The 23,426-nt window shown below is 38.7% G+C and overlaps 1 protein-coding gene across 6 annotated transcripts in view; it reads left to right on the forward strand.

Annotated features, from left to right (window-relative positions):
* The window catches only part of SSH2 (slingshot protein phosphatase 2), a 257,857-nt gene that overhangs the window by 211,892 nt on the left and 22,539 nt on the right, over window positions 1–23,426 (forward strand). For 5 of the 6 annotated variants that reach the window (XM_047080686.1, XM_047080685.1, XM_047080688.1 and 2 more), the window contains 5 exons: window positions 3,732–3,926; window positions 7,781–7,874; window positions 8,228–8,356; window positions 18,705–18,751; window positions 22,550–22,696. In XM_047080686.1, coding sequence (XP_046936642.1) covers window positions 3,732–3,926; window positions 7,781–7,874; window positions 8,228–8,356; window positions 18,705–18,751; window positions 22,550–22,696 — 612 coding nt within the window. Of the gene's footprint in view, window positions 1–1,179; window positions 1,567–3,731; window positions 3,927–7,780; window positions 7,875–8,227; window positions 8,357–18,704; window positions 18,752–22,549; window positions 22,697–23,426 lie in introns of those variants that run through there. The other variant, XM_047080690.1, reaches the window with a different exon arrangement.

The following is a 23,426-nucleotide window of genomic DNA, read 5'->3' on the forward strand; positions in this document are numbered from 1 at the left end:
AGGTTACATAACTGGCCTGAGAGTATCTCTTCTATTTAGACAGAATCGACTCTTACTTATTCTCGATTATGTAGAAAAATGATCTCATATAACTAGGGAATGGTGTGACTCTAAGATTTAGTCTGTCCCCGAGTTCAGGGGTTTGAATTTTAGTTTCTCATTCAGCTGCCTGTTCTGTAGTAGAAGTCCCCCTGAGGAACAGAATGGACAGAATGAAAGCCAACAGGAAATAAAGGAGCCTGAAAAAAGATTCCAGAGAGCTCATTTGCCCCTGAATAACAGGATTGATAGACTCGAGGTGGATAAAACAGAGTCAAATGAGCTTAAGAGTCACCATTTCATGCAGTAATTGAGGTAGAACAGAGTTATGTGTTTAAGCCAGATTTTTAGATTTAGGGCACATTTCACAGATAAATCTCTCACGGAAAACTTACCTTCTCTGACGAAGGCTCCTTTAAAGGCAATTGACCTATATCTGTTCCTAGGTCCCAAGTAAAACCAAACAGTGTAAGTCCCAAAAATGACAGTGTTTTTAGTTATATTTTGAAAAGGAGTACAAAGCAGTCTTAATTCATAAGACAGTGAAGATTCAAGTAATAACCTAGTTCAATCTGGGATGTTCTAAAGCAAATTGACTAGTCCTACTTCTGTTAGCTCGTTGTAGAATAAAGTTTTTGGTGTACCACATGGGGAGTAGTGAACTGAAAGTCACAGGAAAAAAAAAAAAAAGATGTATGGATCAAAGCAGCATTTAGACCAGGTGTTTCCTTCATAGAGAAGATGGTTACTGCAGCCTCCCAATCCTGTATGCAGCTAAAATAACTGAGGTGGCTAATAAGCCTTGAGTGTATTTTAGGGCACTTGCCCCAGACACTTGTGGCATATGCTTTTGAAGCACATGTTTCCTGGATAAAGAAAACATGTGTTGAATATCCTGTACATTGCACTCAGCTGGCCCTTACCTTCCAATCTATGTAATGACACTGAAATTCACTGAGAATTATCAGAATCTGACAAACTTCTCTTGAGAATTTGGCTTACTTTGAGTAATAGGAAGCATTTTAAAAGATTCTGCAACTTTGTTTTTAGGGAAAAATTTGTTTCCCTGATAAAAATGGACTGAAATGTTTTTCCTTTATTAAATTGGCAACTATTTTCTTTTTTAACTTACATTATATGGGGTTGACAAGGACTTAAGGAACAGACGTTGTCATTTACTATTGGTGGAAGAATAAACTGGAACAGCCTTTCTTAAGGATGATTTGCCAATATGCCTTACCATTTTGCATGCCCTTTTAACCTAGTAATTCTTCTTCTAAGAATTTATCCTAAGGTGATAACCATGGGCGTGTACAAAAATTTTAACCATAAGTGTTGTAATAATAGCAAAAAATGGAAAACAATTTAAATGTCTGAAAAGGAGGAATTAAATTATGGTGCCTCCATGTTACTACATATAATGCAACCATTAAGAATAATCTGGTTGATGGGACACCTAGGTGGTTTAGTTGGTTGAGTGTCCGACTTCGGCTCAGGTCATGATCTCGCGGTTTGTGAGTTCAAGCCCCGTGTCGGGCTCTGTGCTGACAGCTCAGAGCCTGGAGCCTGCTTCTGATTCTGTGTCTCCCTCTCTCTCTGCTCTTTCCCCACTTGCACTCTGTCTGTCTTTCAAAAAATAAATAAATATTTTTGAAAATTAAAAAAGAATCTGGTTGAAGATTATTGACATAGACGTTGGTAAGAAGGTACAAAGTAAAATCAAGTTAAAAGGTATATAGAATGTGATCATATCTTTATTATAGATCTATGCATAAACAAAAAAACTGAAAAGATCTATACTAAAACCTTAACAGTGGTTATTTCTAGGTGGCCAGATTATAGGCTATTTCTGCCTTATACTTAAGATCCCTAAATTTTCTAAAGTTAACATGGATCACTTCTGTTTTGAGGCAAAATTTTAGAAGTAAGATGTAAATAGATTGCCTATAGAATTTTCTCATACTGCCCTCTTCCCACAGGAGACCAGCATTAGCTAACAGCTAATAAGACATTTCTTCTAGCAAATACTGTGCTCCAACCATAAACTAGACATTCTTTTAGGTACTTGAAATATGTCAGTAAACAAAATGTAGAAAGATCCCTGCTTTTATGTAACTGACTTCCTAGCATTTCTGGCTTTAGCTTTTCCCAAGTATATAACCAAAAAGGTACTTTTCAAATAAAAAAATAAAAGTTAAAAAAAAAAAAAGGTACTTTTCAGTTTTGTTTACCCTTGGGTTCCTAAGTTCAGAGTCAGAGATTTAATTAGTCTTAGTATAACCAGAGCTATTCTTAGAAAGTAGCTCAAGCATATGAATAAATGGTTTAAAGAGACTGGGAAACTTATGCAGCAAGAATGATAAATGTCATTATGGGAATACAAGCTGGTGCAGCCACTCTGAAAAACAGTATGGAGGTTCCTCAAAAAACTAAAAATAGAACTACCCTACGACCCAGGAATTGCACTACCAGGCATTTATCCAAGGGATACAGGTGTGCTGTTTCGAAGGGACACATGCACCCCCATGTTTATAGCAGCAGCACCATCAACAATAGCCAAAGTATGGAAAGAGCCCAAATGTCCATCAATGGATGAATGGATAAAGAAGATGTGGGGTGTGTGTGTGTGTGTGTGTGTGTGTGTGTGTGTGTGATGTCCATCAATGGATGAATGGATAAAGAAGATGTGGGGTGTGTGTGTGTGTGTGTGTGTGTGTGTGTGTGTGTGTGTGTGTGTAGAGTATTACTCGGCAATCAAAAAGAATGAAATCTTGCCATTTGCAACTATGTGGATGGAACTAGAGGGTATTATGCTAAGTGAAATTAGTCAATCAGAGAAAGAAAAATCATATGATTTCACTCATATGAGGACTTTAAGAGACAAAACAGATGAACATAAGGGAAACAAAAATAATATAAAAAACAGGGAGGGAGACAAAACAGAAGAGACTCATAAATATGGAGAACAAACTGAGGGTTACTGGAGGGGTTGTGGGAGGGGGCATGGGCTAAATGGGTAAGGGGCACTAAGGAATCTACTCCTGAAATCATTGTTGCACTATATACTAACTAATTTGGAGTAAATTTAAAACAAAAATTAAAATTAAAAATTTAAAAATAAAAAATAAAGGTTCTAACACCTTAAAAAAAAAAAAAAGAATGATAAATGTCATTAGATTAGTCCTTCCTGGGCATGAAAGGACATGTCCTCAAGGCTTAGGGACATCTAGCTATGTGTTCTTTGTGGACCCTCTGAGAATCATAGGGAATATATGCTGTAAGGTGATTCTGCACCAAAGGAAACCAATCTTTATATAGTTAATGTAGTAAATGGTTGAGATCTTTAGTTCTGTAGTGACATAGTACACCCATAGATAGCATGTTCCAACCACAGGGTCATGAGCTCCATAGGTACTTGTTTTTCACTGATGGGTTGTCAGTTCTCCTACCCCCATCTCTAACCCAACCTTAATAATGCATCATATCTTTCAGCAAGAAGTATCTAGCCGAATGCTATGAATAGGTAATATAGTATAATCAGAATCAGAGAATCTTAAATTCCAGGGAATAGATTCTCCAGAGGCCAAATTCTATAGGATCTAAAAATTGAAAGAATTCTGGGTACACATGGATTATTGGCTTTTTGGTATCCCCACAGTTCTACAGTGTTTATTTCCCAATGTATCTTTCAGGTCTGCATTACAGAGTTTACACAAGGCTTGTGAGGTGGCCAGAATGCATAACTACTATCCAGGCAGTCTGTTTCTCACCTGGGTGAGTTATTACGAGAGCCATATCAACTCAGATCAGTCATCAGTCAATGAATGGAATGCTATGCAGGATGTGCAGTCCCACCGGCCCGACTCTCCAGCTCTCTTCACAGACATGTAAGTCAGTTTACTTAGGATCACAGAATTTTTCTGTACTGTGTCCAAAGTGTCGTAAGCAACATGTTCCTCCCTAATCTCTCCTCTTGGAGAATTAATCTTACCAGTGATATTAGTCATTGTCTACACTACACATCTGCCATACAAAGAACCCTATTCTTTCCGTCTGCAAAGGCTTTAGGAGTTTCACTCCTGGGCACACTGGAATCTCCATAGTAAAAAACTGCAATACCATAAAATCCCATTCAGATTCCACTAATTTGAAATTTGAATTTAAAGGGAGTTAGGCTGGGACGCCTGGGTGGCTTAGTCAGTTGAGCATCCAACTCTGCTCAGGTCATGATCTCACGGTCATGAGATCAAGTCCCATGTCAGGCTCCACACTCAGTGGATCACTCAGAGTGGAGCCTGATTAAGATTCTCTCTGTCTCCCACGTGCTTGCTCGCTGTCTCTCTAAAATAAAATTTTTTTTTTTTTCAACGTTTATTTATTTTCGGGACAGAGAGAGACAGAGCATGAACGGGGGAGGGGCAGAGAGAGAGGGAGACACAGAATCGGAAGCAGGCTCCAGGCTCTGAGCCATCAGCCCAGAGCCTGACGCGGGGCTCGAACTCCCGGGCCGCGAGATCGTGACCTGGCTGAAGTCGGACGCTTAACCGACTGCGCCACCCAGGCGCCCCTAAAATTTTTTTTTAAATAAAAAATGTAAAGGGAGGTAGGCTGAAGTCTGCCTTTGCATTATCTGTGAAAGAAGCATTTGGTAAGCAAATTAATGACATAGAGAAGCTTTTAAAGGGATGTTTCTAATGTTTCCAGTCAATTTAAAAGACTGCCTAGGTTGTTATGCTAATTTTAAACTGATTTCTGTTCACGTTTGTCAAAAAATAATTTATAATTCAAGTGTTGGAATCAGCCCCACCTTTGCCTTTTTGGGTCTTTGTCAGGGAGATTTTATTAAATTTCCCTGGTGTACTGTTGAGTTGGATAAAGGCCTGAGGTGGAGGTGATGTTTATTTCTTTTTTAGGTCTATGTGTTGAAACTTATGTGACTATTTTGGAAATTAAAAAAGGTGTTTATTTTGCTCTGAACTGATCTCAGCACTTCCAAGGTATTCTACAGCTAGGAAAAAAGAGTAGTCACTTACTGTCTGATCATATAAACCTTCACCTTCAGATTCCTAAAGTCCTATCAAAATAGTTCAGGGGGGTGGAGTTCTTTTGTTTTTTAAGAAAATGCTTAATTTAGATAATAATGTGAACTTATTTTTACTAGAAAAGGTAAAATATCCAAGAATTGTGTGAACAGATCAGTCAAAAAAGCGGTGGAAGCTCTTTTGCGTAGGGTGTTACTGATAATAGGACCTCCTTTTTCATTATCCCTAATCCTTTGACGATCCCACAGTAACTGAAAAAATAAGGATTAGTCTGGCTTTCAGAATCTTGGAAAATGTTACTGATTTCATGCTTTATAGCTGGTTGATGGGTATCAAAGGGATGGATGTCTCATCTGACTCAAAAACGGACATTCTATTTTTTTAAGTTTATTTTGAGAGAGGTGGCGGGGACAGCAGAGAGAGAGAGAATCCCAAGCAGCCTCCGAGCTGTCAGCACAGAGCCCAACATAGGACACGTACCCACGAACCACGAGATCATCACCTGAGCCGAAGTCAGACAGCCAACTGAGCCACCCAGGTGCCCCTCAAAACTGGACATTCTAAAGCAGACTTGCATGAGAGAGAGAAAACCCTTCTCATTTCTCATGATTTATTGGAGAAAATTTGGGTATTAGAGCAGAGAGAAAGAAAAGGAAAGGAAATTGGCCATTTTCCATCTATATATATCCCCAAGCAAAAAGAATAATGTAAAGTGTAGTCCCTGGCACATGGTAGAGGCTCATTAAATGTTAGTTCTTGGTATGTACAACGTAACCCCAATTTTAAGATATATTTATATATCTGCCTTAGAAAGAGACTGAAAGCTATAGGTCAGAGTATTGATGATTATCTCTGATGCAGGGATTTTTAGTGATTTTTATTTTTCTTTGCATTTTTATGTATTTTCCAAATTTTTCTCTAGTGAAATTGAGCAAGAAATTGTATCTGTGTTGTCATGTTTTTTCCATTCCCTCCTCCCTAAATTGACTAGAAAAGCCTAAAAAAGAATGCTGAGCATACAGGGAGAATGTGTGCCAAAATGGATTGAAGTGCTCTAGTGCAAATACAGTTTATATTTTGAAATCCAAGGAAGGGGAAGAAGGGAACATACGTGTGTAGTACCTCCAGTGTATATCAAATATTATGCCAGCCACTTCATACATGGTACCTCATTTAATCCTCAAGAATCTCATGAGGCAGATATTGTCCTCATTTTATAGAAAAGGAAACTTGCTGAGAAAAGGGAAGGAATTTGTTCAAGGTTGTACCACTGGTAAGTAGCAGGGCTGGGATTAAAACCCAGGTGTATCTGCTCCCAAACCACTCTGATCCAAGTGTTGTGAAGGATTAGGAGAAAGATTACTAAACTAGGGAATCTAACTCATGCACATAGGTGGTAAAATTTGTTTTTATCAATATTTTTTAATAAAAGACTGAAATATATAAGTTCCTACCATTAGCTGTGTCTAGGAAAAATCGTGGGGAGCATGATTAAGAATTTTAATCCTGGTCAAGACAGGGATGCCTTGATGGATAGGGAAATGGCACCAGTATTATCTGTATTCTGCAGGGCTCATGAGAAACTAAGAGTCCAAGTGGTAGGGAGCCCCAAGGTTGTGAGGTCAGAGCATCCATCTTTGGAGATTACCGAAGCTATTTTTGCAGCCAGTGATAAGGCTTTAGGCAGCAAAGGCAGGCAGGATGCCTGAAGGCTTAGTCCATTTCCATCTCCAAATAAGGAGGTACAGAGCAGATACCTTCTTGAGTAGGTAAGAGGGAAAGATGAGATGGAAAGTGCTCTTTGTCAGCCTCACTCAAATTCTGCATAATATGAAATAGTGCTTTTAGAGAGAAGCATCCAGTTACATTGAACCAGTGTCTTTCTAGTAATTGGAGAGTCAGCTTCCTAGTTTAATTTCCTTTAGTTCCTGGGGTAATTTTATTTTTGAGAGTCAGAAGATTAAGGGAAGTAACATAATCCTGCAGGTAGGGTGTTAGGCTGGGCTGAGAGTGCTGGTTCAACTGCCAGGGTGTGTGATCTGTGGTATGTCATTTAACCTTTCAACTGTGTTTGCTTCCTTCATCTGTAAAATGGGGATAATAATTTCACAGAGATGTTATGAGAACCTTCATGAAAAGGAATGCATTTTGGATGGAAGTCCTCTGGGTAGTTAATTCTTGGAAACCCATTTTGGAAAGAATTTGCCTCATTGAATAAGGCAGAAATCATTCTTTTGTCTTTCCTGTTTTCTAGAACAACAGCAGTGAATGATCAGCATTAGGTGGCATTTTAACCTACAGAAGACCCAGTTCCATAGTGGGTCACAGCATTGTTCTACCCAGCTTGGTATTCTAGCACAGCAGGCGGTAGCCAGGGGTACTTGATGGAGAAGTATGGCTGTGGTTCTGTGTTAAAGTAGCATACACAGCATAGCCTATTTGTCTTTACTCCTTCATAGATGATTATGAATATATTTAAGGGCTTTTACATGTACAGCCTCTCTATACATGTTTACATTCTATACATTGTGCAAAGAAAGTTTCCTCAATTACATTTTTTTTTACCATACCTTCAGAATATAAATTTTTGAGGGTAATAGAGGGAAGGTCTGCCAGTTGGGAAACGTAATCAAATGGTATGTTCATTAAGCTAGTCAAATGCCTGCCTAAGAAAAAAATCACCATTTCTCTCTTCTCAGACCAACTGAACGTGAGCGAACAGAAAGATTAATTAAAACCAAATTAAGGGAGATAATGATGCAGAAGGATTTGGAGAATATCACATCCAAAGAGGTAAGAAACCTTGAACTCCTGTTCCAAGGCTAGCAATGGAATAGCAGGTGTGGGGTTAGAAATAGTGAATGACTGGGGTGCCTGGGTGACTCAGTCAGTTAAGCGTCCAACTTCGGCTCAGGTCATGATCTCACAGCTCATGGGTTCAGGCCCCGCATTGGGCTCTGTGCTGACAGCTCAGAGCTTGGAGCCTGCTTCCAATTCTGTGTCTCCCTCTCACTCTGCCCCTCCCCTGCTCGCACTCTGCCTCTCTCTCAAAAATAAAAAAAGAAAATTAAAAAAAAAAAAAGAAATAGTGGTTGGAAGTACAGAGGCACTTTCCAGAGAAGTAAAATATGTCCTCTTTGTTTCAGATACGAACTGAGTTGGAAATGCAAATGGTGTGTAACTTGCGAGAATTCAAGGAATTTATAGATAATGAAATGATAGTGATCCTTGGTCAGATGGATAGTCCTACACAGATATTTGAGCATGTATTCTTGGTAAGTCTCAGGCTGCTTTAAGTGATGTGCTGAATCTAGTCCATATTATACTTAAATAAAATGTAACTTAAATTTAAAACAAAGGTAATAAATACTCAAACTTCATTACTTCCTAGTTTTTTGCTACATTTTACTGTTATCTGTGCTCTTAGATTATTTACATCTGTTGTATGGTGGAAATGTTATCTAGTAGTGTGCTTGTGCTCATCTCTTCCCAGTTCCTCATTCAGTGACATCAAGCTGGTGGATTAAAATTGACTGGTCAGGGGGTGCCTGGGTGGTTCAGTTAGTTAAGCGTCCAAGTCTTGATTTCTCAGTTCAGGTCATGATCTCCCAGTTGTGAGATTGAGCCACTCATCACCTCTGCACTGATAGCGCTGAGCCTGCTTTGGATTTTCTCTCTCCCTCTCTCTCTGTGCCTCTCCTGCTCATGTGCATGCTTTCCCTCTCTCTCTCTTAAAATAAATAAATCTTTTAAATGATGGGTGGGAGGGGCGCCTGGGTGGCTCAGTCCGTTAAGTGTACGACTTCAGCTCAGGTCATGATCTCACATGTGAGTTCAAGCCCCCTGTCGGGCTCTGTACTGACAGCTCAGAGCCTGGAGCCTGCTTCCGATTCTGTGTCTCCCTCTCTCTCTGTCCATCTCCCACTCACACTCTGTCTCTTTCTCTCAAAAGTAAATACACACTAAAAAAAATTTTTTTAAATAGGTGGAAAAATTTAGACCAAGGAAGTAGGCAAATGCTATAAATCATGCCCTTCTTCCACCCATCGATTGTTAAGTATCTCGTCTGTTTTTCATGACAGTCAAAAGTCCAAAACGGGAGCCTGGGTGGCTCAGTCGGTTGAGCATCCAACTCTTGATTTTGGCTCAGGTCATGATCCCAGGGTCATGAGATGGAGCCTTAGGGTGGAGCCTGCTTGAAATTCTCTCTCTCTCTATCCTTCTGCCCCTCTCCCCCACTTGCGCACTGTTTCTCTCTCTCTCTCTCTCAAAAAAAAAAAAAAAAAAAGTCCATAATAGTTTTATACAATGTATCCAAATAGAATGATCCTTTGAGGTCATCACTCTTTCAAATCTGCCAAATTTGCCTAAGGTCTAATATATCTGAGCAGAGCAGGTGGGAACTACTTATAACTGAGATGCTATTTGGACTTTTAAACATTTGGAACCTTATAGCCACATTTTGAGTTCGCCAAATACTTTTGTGATTGCTAAAATTTCAGTGACTTAAAATTGGTTTTCATGGTTCCTGAACATTTAATGACCTGCAGTTAGCCCAAGGACACCTTTCTGACTGATGGATTGGGAAACCTTCTACAATCCTAAGACCCATTTTCCTCCCAAATGTTAAGAGTTTTAGTTTTCATCTATACATGGTAGTGGGAATGAGGTTAGAAGGGTCATTAAAATCAGTGGGGAACGTCAAAACTTTGTTTTGTTTCCACTTCCCACACACTTTGACCAAAAATGCTAATAACCAGAAACTAAATTGATTTGGTTTGCATTTCACTTCCTTTCTCCAGTAAGGACATTTGTGAAATGACTAGAAGCTGAGAAACAGGAGATAAGAGGAATAAATGCACAGCAACTGGCTAAATTGGATCATCTCACCCTGAATATTCAAGAGTTTATGTCACCAAGCAGTCAGATTTTATGCCATTGAAGGCTTGTGCCCTGAATTAACTTTTTGACGCTCTGTGTGTGCTTGTAGAGTGATTCACAGTGGTGTATAGCTATGAAATTACTCATGAAAAGCTGTGAGCTGGAAAAGGAACTTTTTTCCATTACTTTAACTTGACCAATGTGTGTTGCCATGTCTAAGTGTAGATCATACTACAAAGCTGTCATTGACCTTTCCATTTGCAAAGCACTTGACTTTGTTGTCTTTTGTGTGTACCTCCACAAGGGTTCCCTGCTGTTGTATTATTGGAAAGAATTTTTGTGTTCTCTATAGAAAACTTATGAGTCACTCATTCAAATGGACCCTGCCCCTGACTGTGTCTATGTAACATGACTAATTTTTATGAAGGGCAAGTGCCTGTAGCCAAAAATAGCTCATGTTAGAAAGTGACCAGAGCTATAAACTTGGAAGTCACTTTTCCATTAGCTTATATTTTAAATTTTTTTTTCAATGTTTTTTTTATTTATTTTTGGGACAGAGAGAGACAGAGCATGAACGGGGGAGGGGCAGAGAGAGAGGGAGACACAGAATCGGAAACAGGCTCCAGGCTCTGAGCCATCAGCCCAGAGCCTGACGCGGGGCTCGAACTCACGGACCGCGAGATCGTGACCTGGCTGAAGTCGGACGCTTAACCGACTGTGCCACCCAGGCGCCCCTCCATTAGCTTATATTTTAATACCAAAAGGATGTAGACATGATGACTATGAAATATAATTAATATCTGACTATTCAACCTGTTTAACTTCAGGTATACTTCCCTGTGTCTCTGATGCCACCCGCTCAAGAACTACCTTCTCCTTGGCTTATTTTAGGACAAATAGAGAAAATTTAATAGTACTCTTAGCAGAAAAAACAATCCAGTTCTTCCCAGATAAGAGTCCCTAGTCAAGTACAAATGCATTTCAGTATTTCTACCAGTATATTGATCCTGTTATTTCGTGATTATTGGCATATCTTTCTGTCTTGGGTGTTTTTACTTATTATAAAAATGATTCATGATCATTATAGAAAGCTTAGACTGCTTATTAGTGAGCTACACAAAGTCCATTCTTTTCTATTTATTTTTTTATTGAAGTATAATTTAATTACCATACAATGTAATGTTTCAGGTGTACAACATTGTTGATTCGACAGTTTTATACATTACTCAGTGCTCACCACAATAACTGCAGTCACCATCTGTCACCATACGACATTATTACAATATTATTGACTGTATTTCCTATCCTGTACATTTTCATGTCTGTAATTTATGACTGGAAGTTGTAACTCTTGAACTATTTTTTTAAGCTTATTAATTTATTTTGAGAGAGAGGAAAAGCAAGCAGGGGAGGGGCAGAGAGAGGGGGACAGAAGATCTGAAGCAGGCTCTGTGCTGACAGTAGAGAACCTATGGGGCTCGAACTCACAAACCATGAGATCCTGACCTGAGCTGAAGTCAGACGCTTAACCAGCTGAGCCACCCAGGTGCAGAAGTTTGTAACTCTTGATCCCCTTTATCTGTTTCACCCATCCCCCCATCCAGCTTTCCTCTGGCAACCACCAGTTTGTTCTCTGTATTTGAGTTGGGTTTTATTTGTTTGCTTTTTATATTCCACATATAAGTGAAATCATATGATACTTGTCTTTCTCTGACTTATTTCACTTAGCATGATTATTGGCATATTCTTCTGTCTTGGATTTTTTATTCATTACAAAAATAATTCACGTTCATTGTAGAAAAGTTAGACAATTTCAGAAAGCTATAAATAACGTAACATTTGCTCATCACCAAAAGAGGTAAGCACTGATATCTTTTGTTATATTAGTCTTTTTTTTATTTTTTTAATATGTATCTATAGATTTTTGAAAAAGGGAAAATCTACTCAGCTTCACATATAATTCCATTTTCTAGAAAATGGACATGTTCTCTCCATTCTGAATATTCCTCTTATTTGGGAAAAACTTTCAACTGGAGAATTCTGAAATTTAACTGTTATGCACAAAATGGGTACATGAACACTTCTTCCCCAATGGCTTCCTCCCCTTGTTTGAACCACCATATCCTATATCCAAACCCCTCTCTCTTCTCCAGTGAGTCTGTGCTCTGCTGGCTTTTCCAGCAATTGACACGGAAAAAGGTCTTATCCAAGCTGCAAGTGGTGGTGTTAGTTTTCTGCAAAGTCATTTCATCTTGTGCTTAGTTGCCATGCCTGGAGTGCAAAGCAGATTGTGTGAAGGGAGGCAGCAGGATTTTTCCCCTCCCTTCAAAAGAATGCTCAGCTCTGCAGTGCACTGCACAGAGATGTTTATTTAGAAAGGTGTCCAGCTGGTATGGAGAAAAGTATAGAGCATAGTTTAAAGAAAACCTTCCGCAAGAAGAGAGGATTGATTGGTTGGAAGCCAGGGTATTTCCAGAAAAAGTTCTTCCACATCCTTAAGAGTGTACCACTTCTCTGAGCTGGAAGCCTTTGCCCAATCAAGTCTTAATATCAACAGCTCTCCTGGATGTTGTCCCATTGGCTGAGAAAAAGCTAAATGTGAACAGAGAGCCTTTGCTGAAAGGCAGGCAGCTTTCTTAGTTGAACAAGGGAAACAGGAATATTGGACACAACCAATAATTTTGTTCATGAATAAAAAACTAGTCGATTTTTATTGCTGATTGTAATATTTTTCAATATTTGACATTACAGCTCCTTTTAAAATAATGTTTCATTTCCAAAGAAAAATTAAGCCTCAAATTGTAGTTACTTCTGTAGGTGCAGAGAAATGGAGGGTATATGAACAGAACTTAAAACAGATGGGCTATTTTAATCCTTCATGATTTTGTCCCTCATCTGAAGATGTATAACATAAACTTTTCTCAGAAGGAAAAATTAATAGAGATGTTGTGCCTGGTTGTCTCAACAATTTGATTCACAATATTGAGGCTGTAGGTGTCATGTGATGAGAAGATATGGACAGGATACCAATCCCTGGAGATGATATCAAGTTATACTGATCCTAGCAGAACCCCAATACAGTCTTCCTTTTGGTGCTATAAATGTGCTCTCTTCTATTTTGCTTGGAACATTTGGACCCTCACAAGGCTATTTCCTGAGGATGACATTTGAGAAGAAATTAATCACTTGGGGGCGCCTGGCTAGCTCAGTTGGTAGAGCGTGCAACTTGATCTCAGGTCATGCGTTCGAGTCCTACATTGGGCGTGAAGCCTCCTTAAAAAATATATATTTTTAGAAAGAAAGAAAGGAATTAATCACTTGGGTCTTTGGGAATGGCACAGTATAGGGGAACAAGAGTGAAAGATGGAAATGAACTTACTTAAGAATGTATTATAGTCCCAAGATTTCATCTTACACTTCAGTAAGATTAGAATATACTTTGCATAATTACATAGAACATAGTGGAAAAACCCCTTGGAATTGTGTCATTGTAACCCTGAGAAGCATGGAGGAAAAAAATAGATGGAGTCTGTGGAGGGCCCCAGGTGGCTAATATGCATGGCATTTATATTGAGGACAGAAAAGTAATTACACCACATAGACTCCAGTTCTTTCTTTCAGGTTGAACCTGAAGCAACCCTAAGCACAACCCAAGTCACATTATATGGACTTCACTGAGTCAGTCAGTAGCTAAAGCTTTTAATTTCTTTTGTTTCTGGATATGTGCCATTTCAGATTGTCAGATTGAATTTTCTCTGGACAGGTAGATGAAAACCATGGACTTTTCCCATCACGTAAGGGTTATTTCCATCTAGCTGGACAGAGTTCCACAGAGGATTTAGATTTCTAAATTAAGAAGTGAAGTGGTCACATTTCCCTGGCTACCGTTTAGCCACTCAACCCTCATGGCTTGCTTCTGTCTCCTTGAATCCTTTATAGTTCTTAACCTCTTTCTTTGGTGTGGGAGCTTATTTCCTAAGGTTGAGCACAGAGCCTTCAGAATCTCCCATATTTTTTTAAGGCAAGTCAGCTGAGCCCTGGTCTGTAGAAAATATCAGTTGTCCATTAGTCCATTTACCTAAATGTACCTTCACAGCCTCCTTGATCTGTCTCCCAGTTCAACAGCCAAATTAAATTACATATCACTTGTAATACAATGATAGTGCTTGCATAACACTTTACAGTTTCAGAGTGTTTCATTTATTTGTCTTATTTGATCATTCATTCAACAAATATTTGTTGACCCTCTCTTTTGTACCAGACAAGAGGCTAGATATTTGTGCAGTCGGATCTAATTCTACAAGGAGAGGGGCGCCTGGGTGGCTCAGTCGGTTAAGCACCCGACTTCAGCTCAGGTCACGATCTCATGGTCCGTGAGTTCGAGCCCCGCGTCAGGCTCTGGGCCATCAGCCTGTTTCCGATTCTGTGTCTCCCTCTCTCTCTGCCCCTCCCCCGTTCATGCTCTGTCTCTCTCTCTGTCTCAAAAATAAATAAACATTAAAAAAAAATTTTTTTTTAATTCTACAAGGAGGGAGTAATGAATCCTATCAGATAGATATTCATGGAAGGCCAATGAGATAAAGACACAAAAGTGACCCCTGGGTTAGACAATTAGAAGAGGTCATTAGTAGCATTAGCAACAGTAGTGAGGGCAAAAGCCACAGTGCTGTGGGTTGAGACTTATGGGAAATGAGTAATCAAAGAAGGTATTAGATTATATTTCTATGAATGTTGGCAAGGGATTAGATTTCTATGAATCTTGGCAAGGGAAGGGAAAAAAGGACAGTGTCTAGAAAAGAATTCATGATGGAAAGAGAGTTTTTCCATTTTAATATGGGCGAAACGTTTTGGGTTTGTTTTGTTTTGACAAGGATGGGGGGGAACAGGGGCTTATAAACAATAGAAACTTCTCAAAGTTCTGTAAGCTAAAGTCTGAGATCAGGGCACCTGCATGGTCAGGCGACAGCCATCTTCTGGGTCATTGACTTCTCTGTGTGTTCTCACATGGCAGAAGGAATTAGGAAAAACTTTATAATTTGAGAATGTACCCATTAGGTATATAGGACTAGGGTGGGAGGAATGTTCCATTTTATGGATAAGGAAAGTGAAGACAGGTTAAGCAGTTTGCTCAGTGCCCCACAGTAGAATGGGGAGTTGAGATTTGAACCTGAGTCTTCTAATGCTAAATTCCATTTAATACATAATTCGAAAATAGGTAAATTATTTTAAATGTTTGCCTTTTCAAAAGAGATGAACAGATAGTCCAAAGATAGAAAATGAGCCTGAAACGTTGAAAAGTTGCTCACTTTTGAGAGAAATCCAAATTGAAATTACACTGAGGTAACATTTCACACCTGTCAGATTGGCAGAAATTCAGAAGCCTAACCACAGGTTTTGTTGGCAAGGCTCTGGGGGAAAAAAGGGGCACTCTCCCTACATTGCTGTGGGAATGCAGATTGTCTCAGCCTCTGTGGAGAGGAATTGAGCAATGCCCAACAAAACTGCTCATTGGCTCAACAGTCTCACTTCCACAGATATGAAACATCATTCACAGGAGACTAGGTGAATCAACTATTCTATGACTATCCAATGAAGTGCTATGTAGGTGTAAGAAAGAGTAAGGAAGGTCTCTGAACTGTGCTGTGGAGTGGTTCTGAGGCTATATTGTCAAGTGAAGCAAGCAAAGAACAAACATATGTATCGTATACTACTTTTACATAAGGAACAAGTGATGATAAGGGCGTATTTGCTTAGAACATAGGTAGAATAAACCAGAAACTAGTTACAGTGGTTTCTCTTGGGGAGATTGGAGTAGGAGTGAGGGTTCAAGTTTACCTTTTAATAAACTTTTGACTTGCAGTCTTATGAAAGTTTTGCATATTCAAAATCAAATGGAAAAGAATGGAAAAATCACACCCTAAAATTGAATACAAACAGGAGCAAATGAATCCAAATGTATATCAAACGGGTAACTTCACAGAAAGAAATTAATTCAAGTAACTTTCAGCATAATATTCTGACTTAACCTCTTCATGGGAAGAGGAAAAAAAAACTGCAAAGAAAGAAAAAAATTTTTGAGAGAGCACGAGTCCGTGTGGGGCAGAGAGAGAGAGGGAGAAAGAGTCACAAGCAGGTTCCACACCGTCATTGCAGAGCCCAATGCGGGACTTAAACTCATGAACCATGAGGTCATGACCTAAGCTGAAGTCAGATGCTTACTCAACCAATTCACCCAGACACCCCAGAAAATTTGAACTTAATGGGTTTGTAATTGGTGTAATTGGTATTGGAAAAATAATGTTGAAACTATTTTGTAAATAGAGCAAATGAGTTGTTGGAAACCAAGGTTATCCCAGTGGAATAGGGAGCTATAAATGATGGCAAAGGGGCAAGAAAGAAAGGAAGTACCTTGTGGTGTTAAATTTGAACTGGAGGTACCAATGTAAATTCAATGTTTTTTTAAAAAATATTTCCTAGATCTGTCCACTGGAAAGTTTAGAAGCAATGATCCATACTTCTAAATATATCTAATTAATGTCCAGATCTTGATTACAAAATACCATTCTTTGCTAAAACCAGGACTCCTCGGGGAAATGGCTAATTCCACTCACAGAGTGATTCTGGAACAACTCTTAAACTAGGAAGCAAGGAAGTAGTGGGGTCAAAGACTAGTGGGGTCAATATCAGAAGGAGCTTGCTTACTTGAAGAGATTCCCACTGGCCAATTCAGGACAATTTGAGTGTCAAAAAAAATGGCAATGGATAAAAACATTCTAAATGCAAAAAGAATTCAAGAGTTCTGAGTGTGGAAGGAATGATTAGGTGAAGCTCTCCTTTACAGAAGAATGCAGGTAGGAATGCAGAAGGAATAATAAAATTAGAAAACCACCATTTTGTAAACCTCCAGTAAAGTAATTTGGGCAAGGTCAGCAGCTGATGCCAAAACTATAGAGTAAGAGATTATTGTGAAACAGGATATTCACATGACTTCAAAAATCACTAATACTGGGGCACCTGGGTGTCTCAGTTGGTGAGGCATCAGACTTCAGCTTAGGTCATGATCTCGCAGTTTGTGGGTTCAAGCCCCACGTCAGGCTCTGTGCTGACAGCTCAGAGCCTGGAGCCTGCTTCGGATTCTGTGTCTCCCTCTCTCTCTGTCCCTCCCCGACTCATGCTCACTCACTCGCTTGCTCTCTCTCTCTCTCAAAAATAAACATTAAAAAAAAAAAGATCATTAATACCTATAGATAACTAGTAATTGTAAAGGAAGCTTTACAATAGTGGGGTGTGGCAGATACAAAGGAACCTAGCAAGAATTCAAACTCAGCATGACAAATAATGAGACAAACTGACATTGTGTGCCTCAAGATTTCATGCAATAGGAAATACATAGCATCATCCTTGTAATATTCTTGCCAAGAATGTTTGACCTGAATCTAATCAGCAGGAAACAAATCAGACAAATCCAGATTGTGAAGAGTTCTCCAAGATTACAGACCTGTAGTCTACAAAAATGTCATCATGAAAAACAAAGTCCGGGTGGACTGTCCAAGGCCAGATTAAATGAGAAAGAGACATGGCAACGAAATGCAAAGTATAATTTTTTTAATGTTTTATTTATTTTTGAGAGAGACAAGTATGAGCGGGGGAGGGGCAGAGAGAGCGGGAGACCCAGAATCTGAAGCAGGCTCCAGGCTCTGAGCTGTCAGCACAGACCCCGACACGGTGCTCAAACCAGGAGATCATGACCTGAGCCAAAGCCAGACACTCAACCAACTGAGCTACCCAGGCACCCCCTGTAAAGTATGATTCTTGATTGGATGAATATAAAGGATAGTTTGAGAGGTCAATTTTTGAAATTCAAATATAATGTATTAGAATATCATTGTGTTAGTGTTCTCTGTCTTAGTTGTAAAAATGGGAATAGGAAAATGTTCTTGTTCATAAGCAATACATGGTCAAGTATTGAAGTGTCATGAATGCTCAAATTACTTTCAAATGGTTCAGGAGAAAAAAGTATGATATATACTGAAAGAAAGGGAAGGGAAGAGAGAAAGCAAATGTGGTAAAATATGAAAAATTGATCTCCAAATCTGTACAACCCTCCCTTTTTTAAGTTTTGCATTATCATGTTTCCCTCATTTAACAGAAGCTACTATTTAGCTGTCCTTTGATGTAATATAATACACTAGAAAGAATGTGGGCTTTAGAATGAAATCTAGGTTTAATTCATAATAATGCCACTTTGTTCATTTAACACATGTTTATTCAGTACCTACCAGGTGCCAGGCACTCACTGTTCAGGGGTTTCCATAGGCAACAAGCTGTCCTCAGGAAGCTTATATTATAGTGGAGGAGAGAGGTAGTAAAGAAACTAATAAATATACAAGTAGAAATTGTGATACATACCTTTGAAAGAAATCAGAATACTATAAACCAGCAAAACAGATGACATTTAACTTAATTGGAGTATGATCAAAGACAGCTTTCCAGAGTATGATCTTGAGCAAAAATTATTTGAATTCTATGGGAGTTGGTTTTCTTATCTGTAAAAATGAAGATAACTTTTTTACACTTTCATTTGTGAAAACTAATTGTTATAACATACGGAGTACCTGAGTTACAGAGAGGAAATGCGATAGATGTTATTGGATCTGCTTCTTCCCTCATAGGACACCTTTTCAAATATTGTATTTTGTTCATTTGCTAATACTCCCTAACCTTGTTTTTTTGGTTCCACAGGGCTCTGAATGGAATGCCTCAAATTTAGAGGATTTACAAAACCGAGGGTAAGCACACACAGCAATTGCTTTCAACCCCATGACTGAAATCGCTGTTTGTTCTTTACTTTTTCCTGTTAAATATGGTGTCAATGAGTAACTTTAAGCTTAAGAGTTGCTTCCAGTTGATTCTAATCAGGTGGAATCTAATAAAAATTTAAGTGGCTGTTATCCCACTGTTTCGTCCAACACCTCCTAAGAAAGATCTTCTGTTTCAATGGAAAGGCTTTCCAAAACAGATGTGCATGTCTTTTGCACTGTTTTAAAACCAAATGTAGTTATTGGTCCCTTTTGTTTGTTTTTAGAACAGTTTAAGGTTCACAGCAAAATTGAGGGAAAGGTACAGAGATTTCCCATATTCCCCTGCCCCCATACATGCATAGCCTCTCCCATTAACACCATCCCCACCAAAGGGGTTGCATGTGTTAATAACAATTGATGAACTTACATTGATACATTATAATCACCCAAAGGCCGTATTTACTTTACAGTTCACTGGTGGTGGTGTACATTCTGTGGCTTTGGACAGATGTATAATATCGTTCATCCATCATTATGGTATCATACAGAGTATTTTCAGTGCCCTAAAAATCCTCTGTTCTGACCATTTATTCCCACTCCCACTTCTGGCAACCACTGATCTTTTTACTTCATAGTTTTACCTTTGGTTCCTATTTTTTATGTAAGAGTACACAGAACTGCATATGTTGGGTTCACAGCTTCTCATCAACATTTATTGATCATTTTCTGTGGACTAGGTACAGTGCTAGATACTAGGAATCCAAAGAAAAATAAGACTCAGTCCCATCCTTTTTTAGTAAGGTGCTTGAAGTCTAAGTAGTTTTTTGTTTGTTTGTTTTTAAGATTTTACTTTTAAGCAATCTCCATACCCAATGTGGGGTCAAACCCACAACCCCAAGATCAGGCATTGCATGTTCCACAGACTGAGCCAGCCAAGTGCCCCTAAGTAGGTTTTAAATATAAAGTGGACAAGCTTCTGAAATTGAACAAGAATACATTCTACCTTGTATTAAGAAATGTGCCCCTGAGCAGCGTGGTTATTGAGTTTGATTGTAGCTGTTGAGACGACCATGAACATTCAGCAACCAAAAAGCTGCCATTCTTCTAACCTTTTTACTTCTTAGCTAATACCTAAATGTTTCATTGAACTTGGCCTTAGGAGGCCAAATTATCCCAGTAAAAGAAGAGAAAGTCATGTCTGAAAATCGGCCACATGTAACTTGATTGTGGACAGAGATCAGACCTACTGAAACCCAGAAGTAGTGATGGCTGCCTGTTTTCTCAGCTGTAAGTCAGCCTTCTGGTTATCTTTAACATGATTAGATACATTCTCCCTACTTCTCCCTCAAAAGAAAGATATATCCTAATTGTTAAAGTGAATTTGGGACAAGACTTAAGCCAAAGAATTATACAAAGAGTTCTTGGGTTGAGAGAAGGGGGCCTGTGAATCTGGTTATTACTTAATTTAAGATATGAAAATAAAGAGAACTTAGAAATTTTAAATTGATTAGAATTGAGTCTAGAGTTCTTGAAAATAGAGACTGTATCTTAGTTTTGTGTAAAACGTACGTCTACCTTACTCAGAGCTTTATACCAAGAGGGTGCTCAGTAAATGTGAAGGAATAATAGAAAAATTGACTGACTTGCCAGAAACTAGCACAGAGATACAGTATTTAATATGGAATCTGAGACTTGATGCAGCTGTTGCCTGGCAAATGCATTGAAATTACATCATGCATACATCTTTGAGTTTAGAATACACTTTGACAAGATCAATGGAGATGATACCTATTCATCTCTTTTACTGCTTAAAATGCTAAATTATAAAACACAGATGTATCTATCTTAAAAAACAGTATAGTTAGATGCTCAGACATCTACTTAGATCTTGTTTCATAAATTCACTGGTTCTTAAACTCTTGTGGATTAAGAATTAGTTACAAAACATGTATACTGCCCCATGTGGATGATTTAAGGGATATTCGAGTTTAATTTTGACATATTTTCATCCAATCTTACTGACTTCAGAACCCCAAGTAAAGTGCTACTCCATATAGAGGTGGCAAACAAATTTCAGGGGGTGCTGTTCTCAATTGGTAGTGGCTGTGTAGAGTTCTGTAATGAATAGGATTGGGAAACCTTGTACTGCCGTAATCTATTACTAAAGTATGGGATTAGAGGTGGGAGGTGGTTCCATTTTTATTTTAAATAAGATAAGTGTGCTTTCCTTTTTTTTTTTTCTGACCATTATATTGAGATAAAATTCACATATAGTTCACTCATTTAAAATGTATACTTTGGGGCACCTGGGTGGCTCAGTTGGTTAGGTGTCCAACTCTTGATTTCAACTGAGGTTATGATCTCATGGTTCATGGGTTCGAGCCCCACATCAGGCTCCAGGCTGACACTGAGAAGCTTGCCTGGGATTCTCTCTACCCCTCCCCAGCTTGCACATGCTCTCTCTCACACTCACTCACTCACTCACTCACTCTCTCTCCCTCCCTCCCTCCCTCCCTCCCTCCCTCCCCTGCCTTCTGTCATCCCTCTCTCAAATAAATATACTTTAAAATGTACACTTAAATGGTATTTATTACCATGGTATTAATTTACAGTTTTTCAACCCAAAAAAGAAATCCTGTACCCTTTTTCCCCCAGCTTCTAGAAACTACTAATCAGTCTACTTTCTGTCTCTATACGTTTACCTATTCTGGACATTCCATTTAAATGGAATCATATAATATGTGGTTTTTTAAGAATAGTATCTTCCACTTAACATTATATTTTCAAGATCTATCAATGTTCAAACATGTATTAGTAACTTCGTTCCCTTTTTTATTGCCAAGTAATGTTCCATTGTTTGGAAATACCACATTTGTCAGTTGATGGACATTTGAGTTGTTGCCACTTTTTAGCTATTAATGTATGAATGTTGTGACCATTCACACACAAATTTTGGGGTAGACTTATGTTTTCATTTCTTTTGGATTTATACCTCAGAGAGGAATATGCTGTAGAGTAACTCTACATACTGTTTTCCATAATTGCATATGCTTGCTTTTTAAATTAAAAAGGAAAAAAATTCTTTGTAGTAATGGACTTTGATGCCAAGATTCAAATGTTTCAGAAAAATTTTGATCTCTGGAACTTAACCACAGAATTGGTTAACTATGACTCTCTCTCTCTCTGTAGTCATTTCTCTGACTTCAGAGATTGGGTTTGTAAGAACCCATGTGTAGTTCTAAGAAGGAAGCAGCTTCTACAGAGAGAAATAAGTAAGTCTGTGTTGTGTTGCTGGAGTAAACTCCAGTGATGTTTAAGTCCACACAGCACTGAGAAAAGATAACCCTGTGGCAAACTAGACCCAAGCATTTATTGAAGTTGTGCAGTGAGAGAGAGAGAGAGCAGAAGAAATTTATGATACAGAAACCCTTTTCTGCAAGCCTCTCGGTATGGGAGAAGTCAGACACATCACCTGCTGTCGTGGCCAGGAATGCAGCTTAGAGAGTTAAGAGAGTTTCAGGTCCAACTTTCCTCTGACCCTCCCATCCCTCAACTCTTTTGCCTTTCTTGTAGTTTAGAGAGAGTAATAGAGCAAAATCTGACATTTAGAAAGGTAAAGGAGATTTTTCCCTTTCCTGTTTTTTTTTTTTTTTTCCTTGAGGTAGATGTTAATAGTCCTGATTTAATACAAATGACTTCCAGAGAATAAACTATGTTTCTGGTAATTTTAACAACTCAAGAGGAACCTAGTAGTAGAGCCCATATTCTCCCTTGGTTTCCTCACAGGGTGCGCTATATCTTGAATGTCACTCGAGAGATAGATAACTTCTTCCCAGGAGTCTTTGAGTATCATAACATCCGCGTATATGACGAAGAGGCAACGGATCTCCTGGCTTACTGGAATGACACTTACAAATTCATCTCTAAAGCAAAGTGAGTAATGGTCCCACACACATATTCTGACCTGTGTTCCTTGTGCACCATCCATGGGTGAGGCCTAAAGCTATAGATAACCTGCTTGACTATACTCAGGGAGAAGGAAGTAAAGAGAAAAAGGACACTGAGATTCCTTAATCCTAGGGAAGAGTTGACTAGAGACTTCATCCTTTTCCTGTAAGTAGATGAAGCCCCTGGAAGAAGATCACCTCATGTTGACTGTTTCCATTGAGCACAAAATTAGGGAAAATAAACCTAAGCTGCTGCAAAAGAAATAATAATAAGAGAAGGAAGAAATTCTGAATGAAATGCTTAAGTTGTCAAGGTGGACATTTGAAAGTTGTGTAATAGAAATTGCCCCACATGGGCGGAGCACAGAGAGCTCTTCTTCCTGAAGACGAGGAGACACGTAGTGGGGTTTGGAAGCCTTCTCATTCTTTTACTTTACTTTTATGGTACTCTAAACAGTGAAATTTTTCTCTGGCCCTTCTGTTGATGTCATCTTTAAATTGGTCCTTTTAGTGAAACTATTTAATAGTATTAATTTAGTGTTTAATATTAATTAGTATTAATATGTCAGCACTAATTTTTTTTTAAGTCCCTGGGGATTTCCTTGCCAATCCTACATATTCCTTCAGTAGAAGGAACTGTAAATGAGCATGCTGGCCGTGCTGCCCTCTTCAATGGGACCACATCCAAATCATCCATGGCAGATGAGAAGCACTTC

This window comes from Lynx rufus, unplaced genomic scaffold, assembly GCF_022079265.1.
Source record: "Lynx rufus isolate CCGP_SWC_20201006 ecotype Redwood Valley unplaced genomic scaffold, mLynRuf1.p SCAF_18, whole genome shotgun sequence".
NCBI lineage: Eukaryota > Metazoa > Chordata > Mammalia > Carnivora > Felidae > Lynx > Lynx rufus.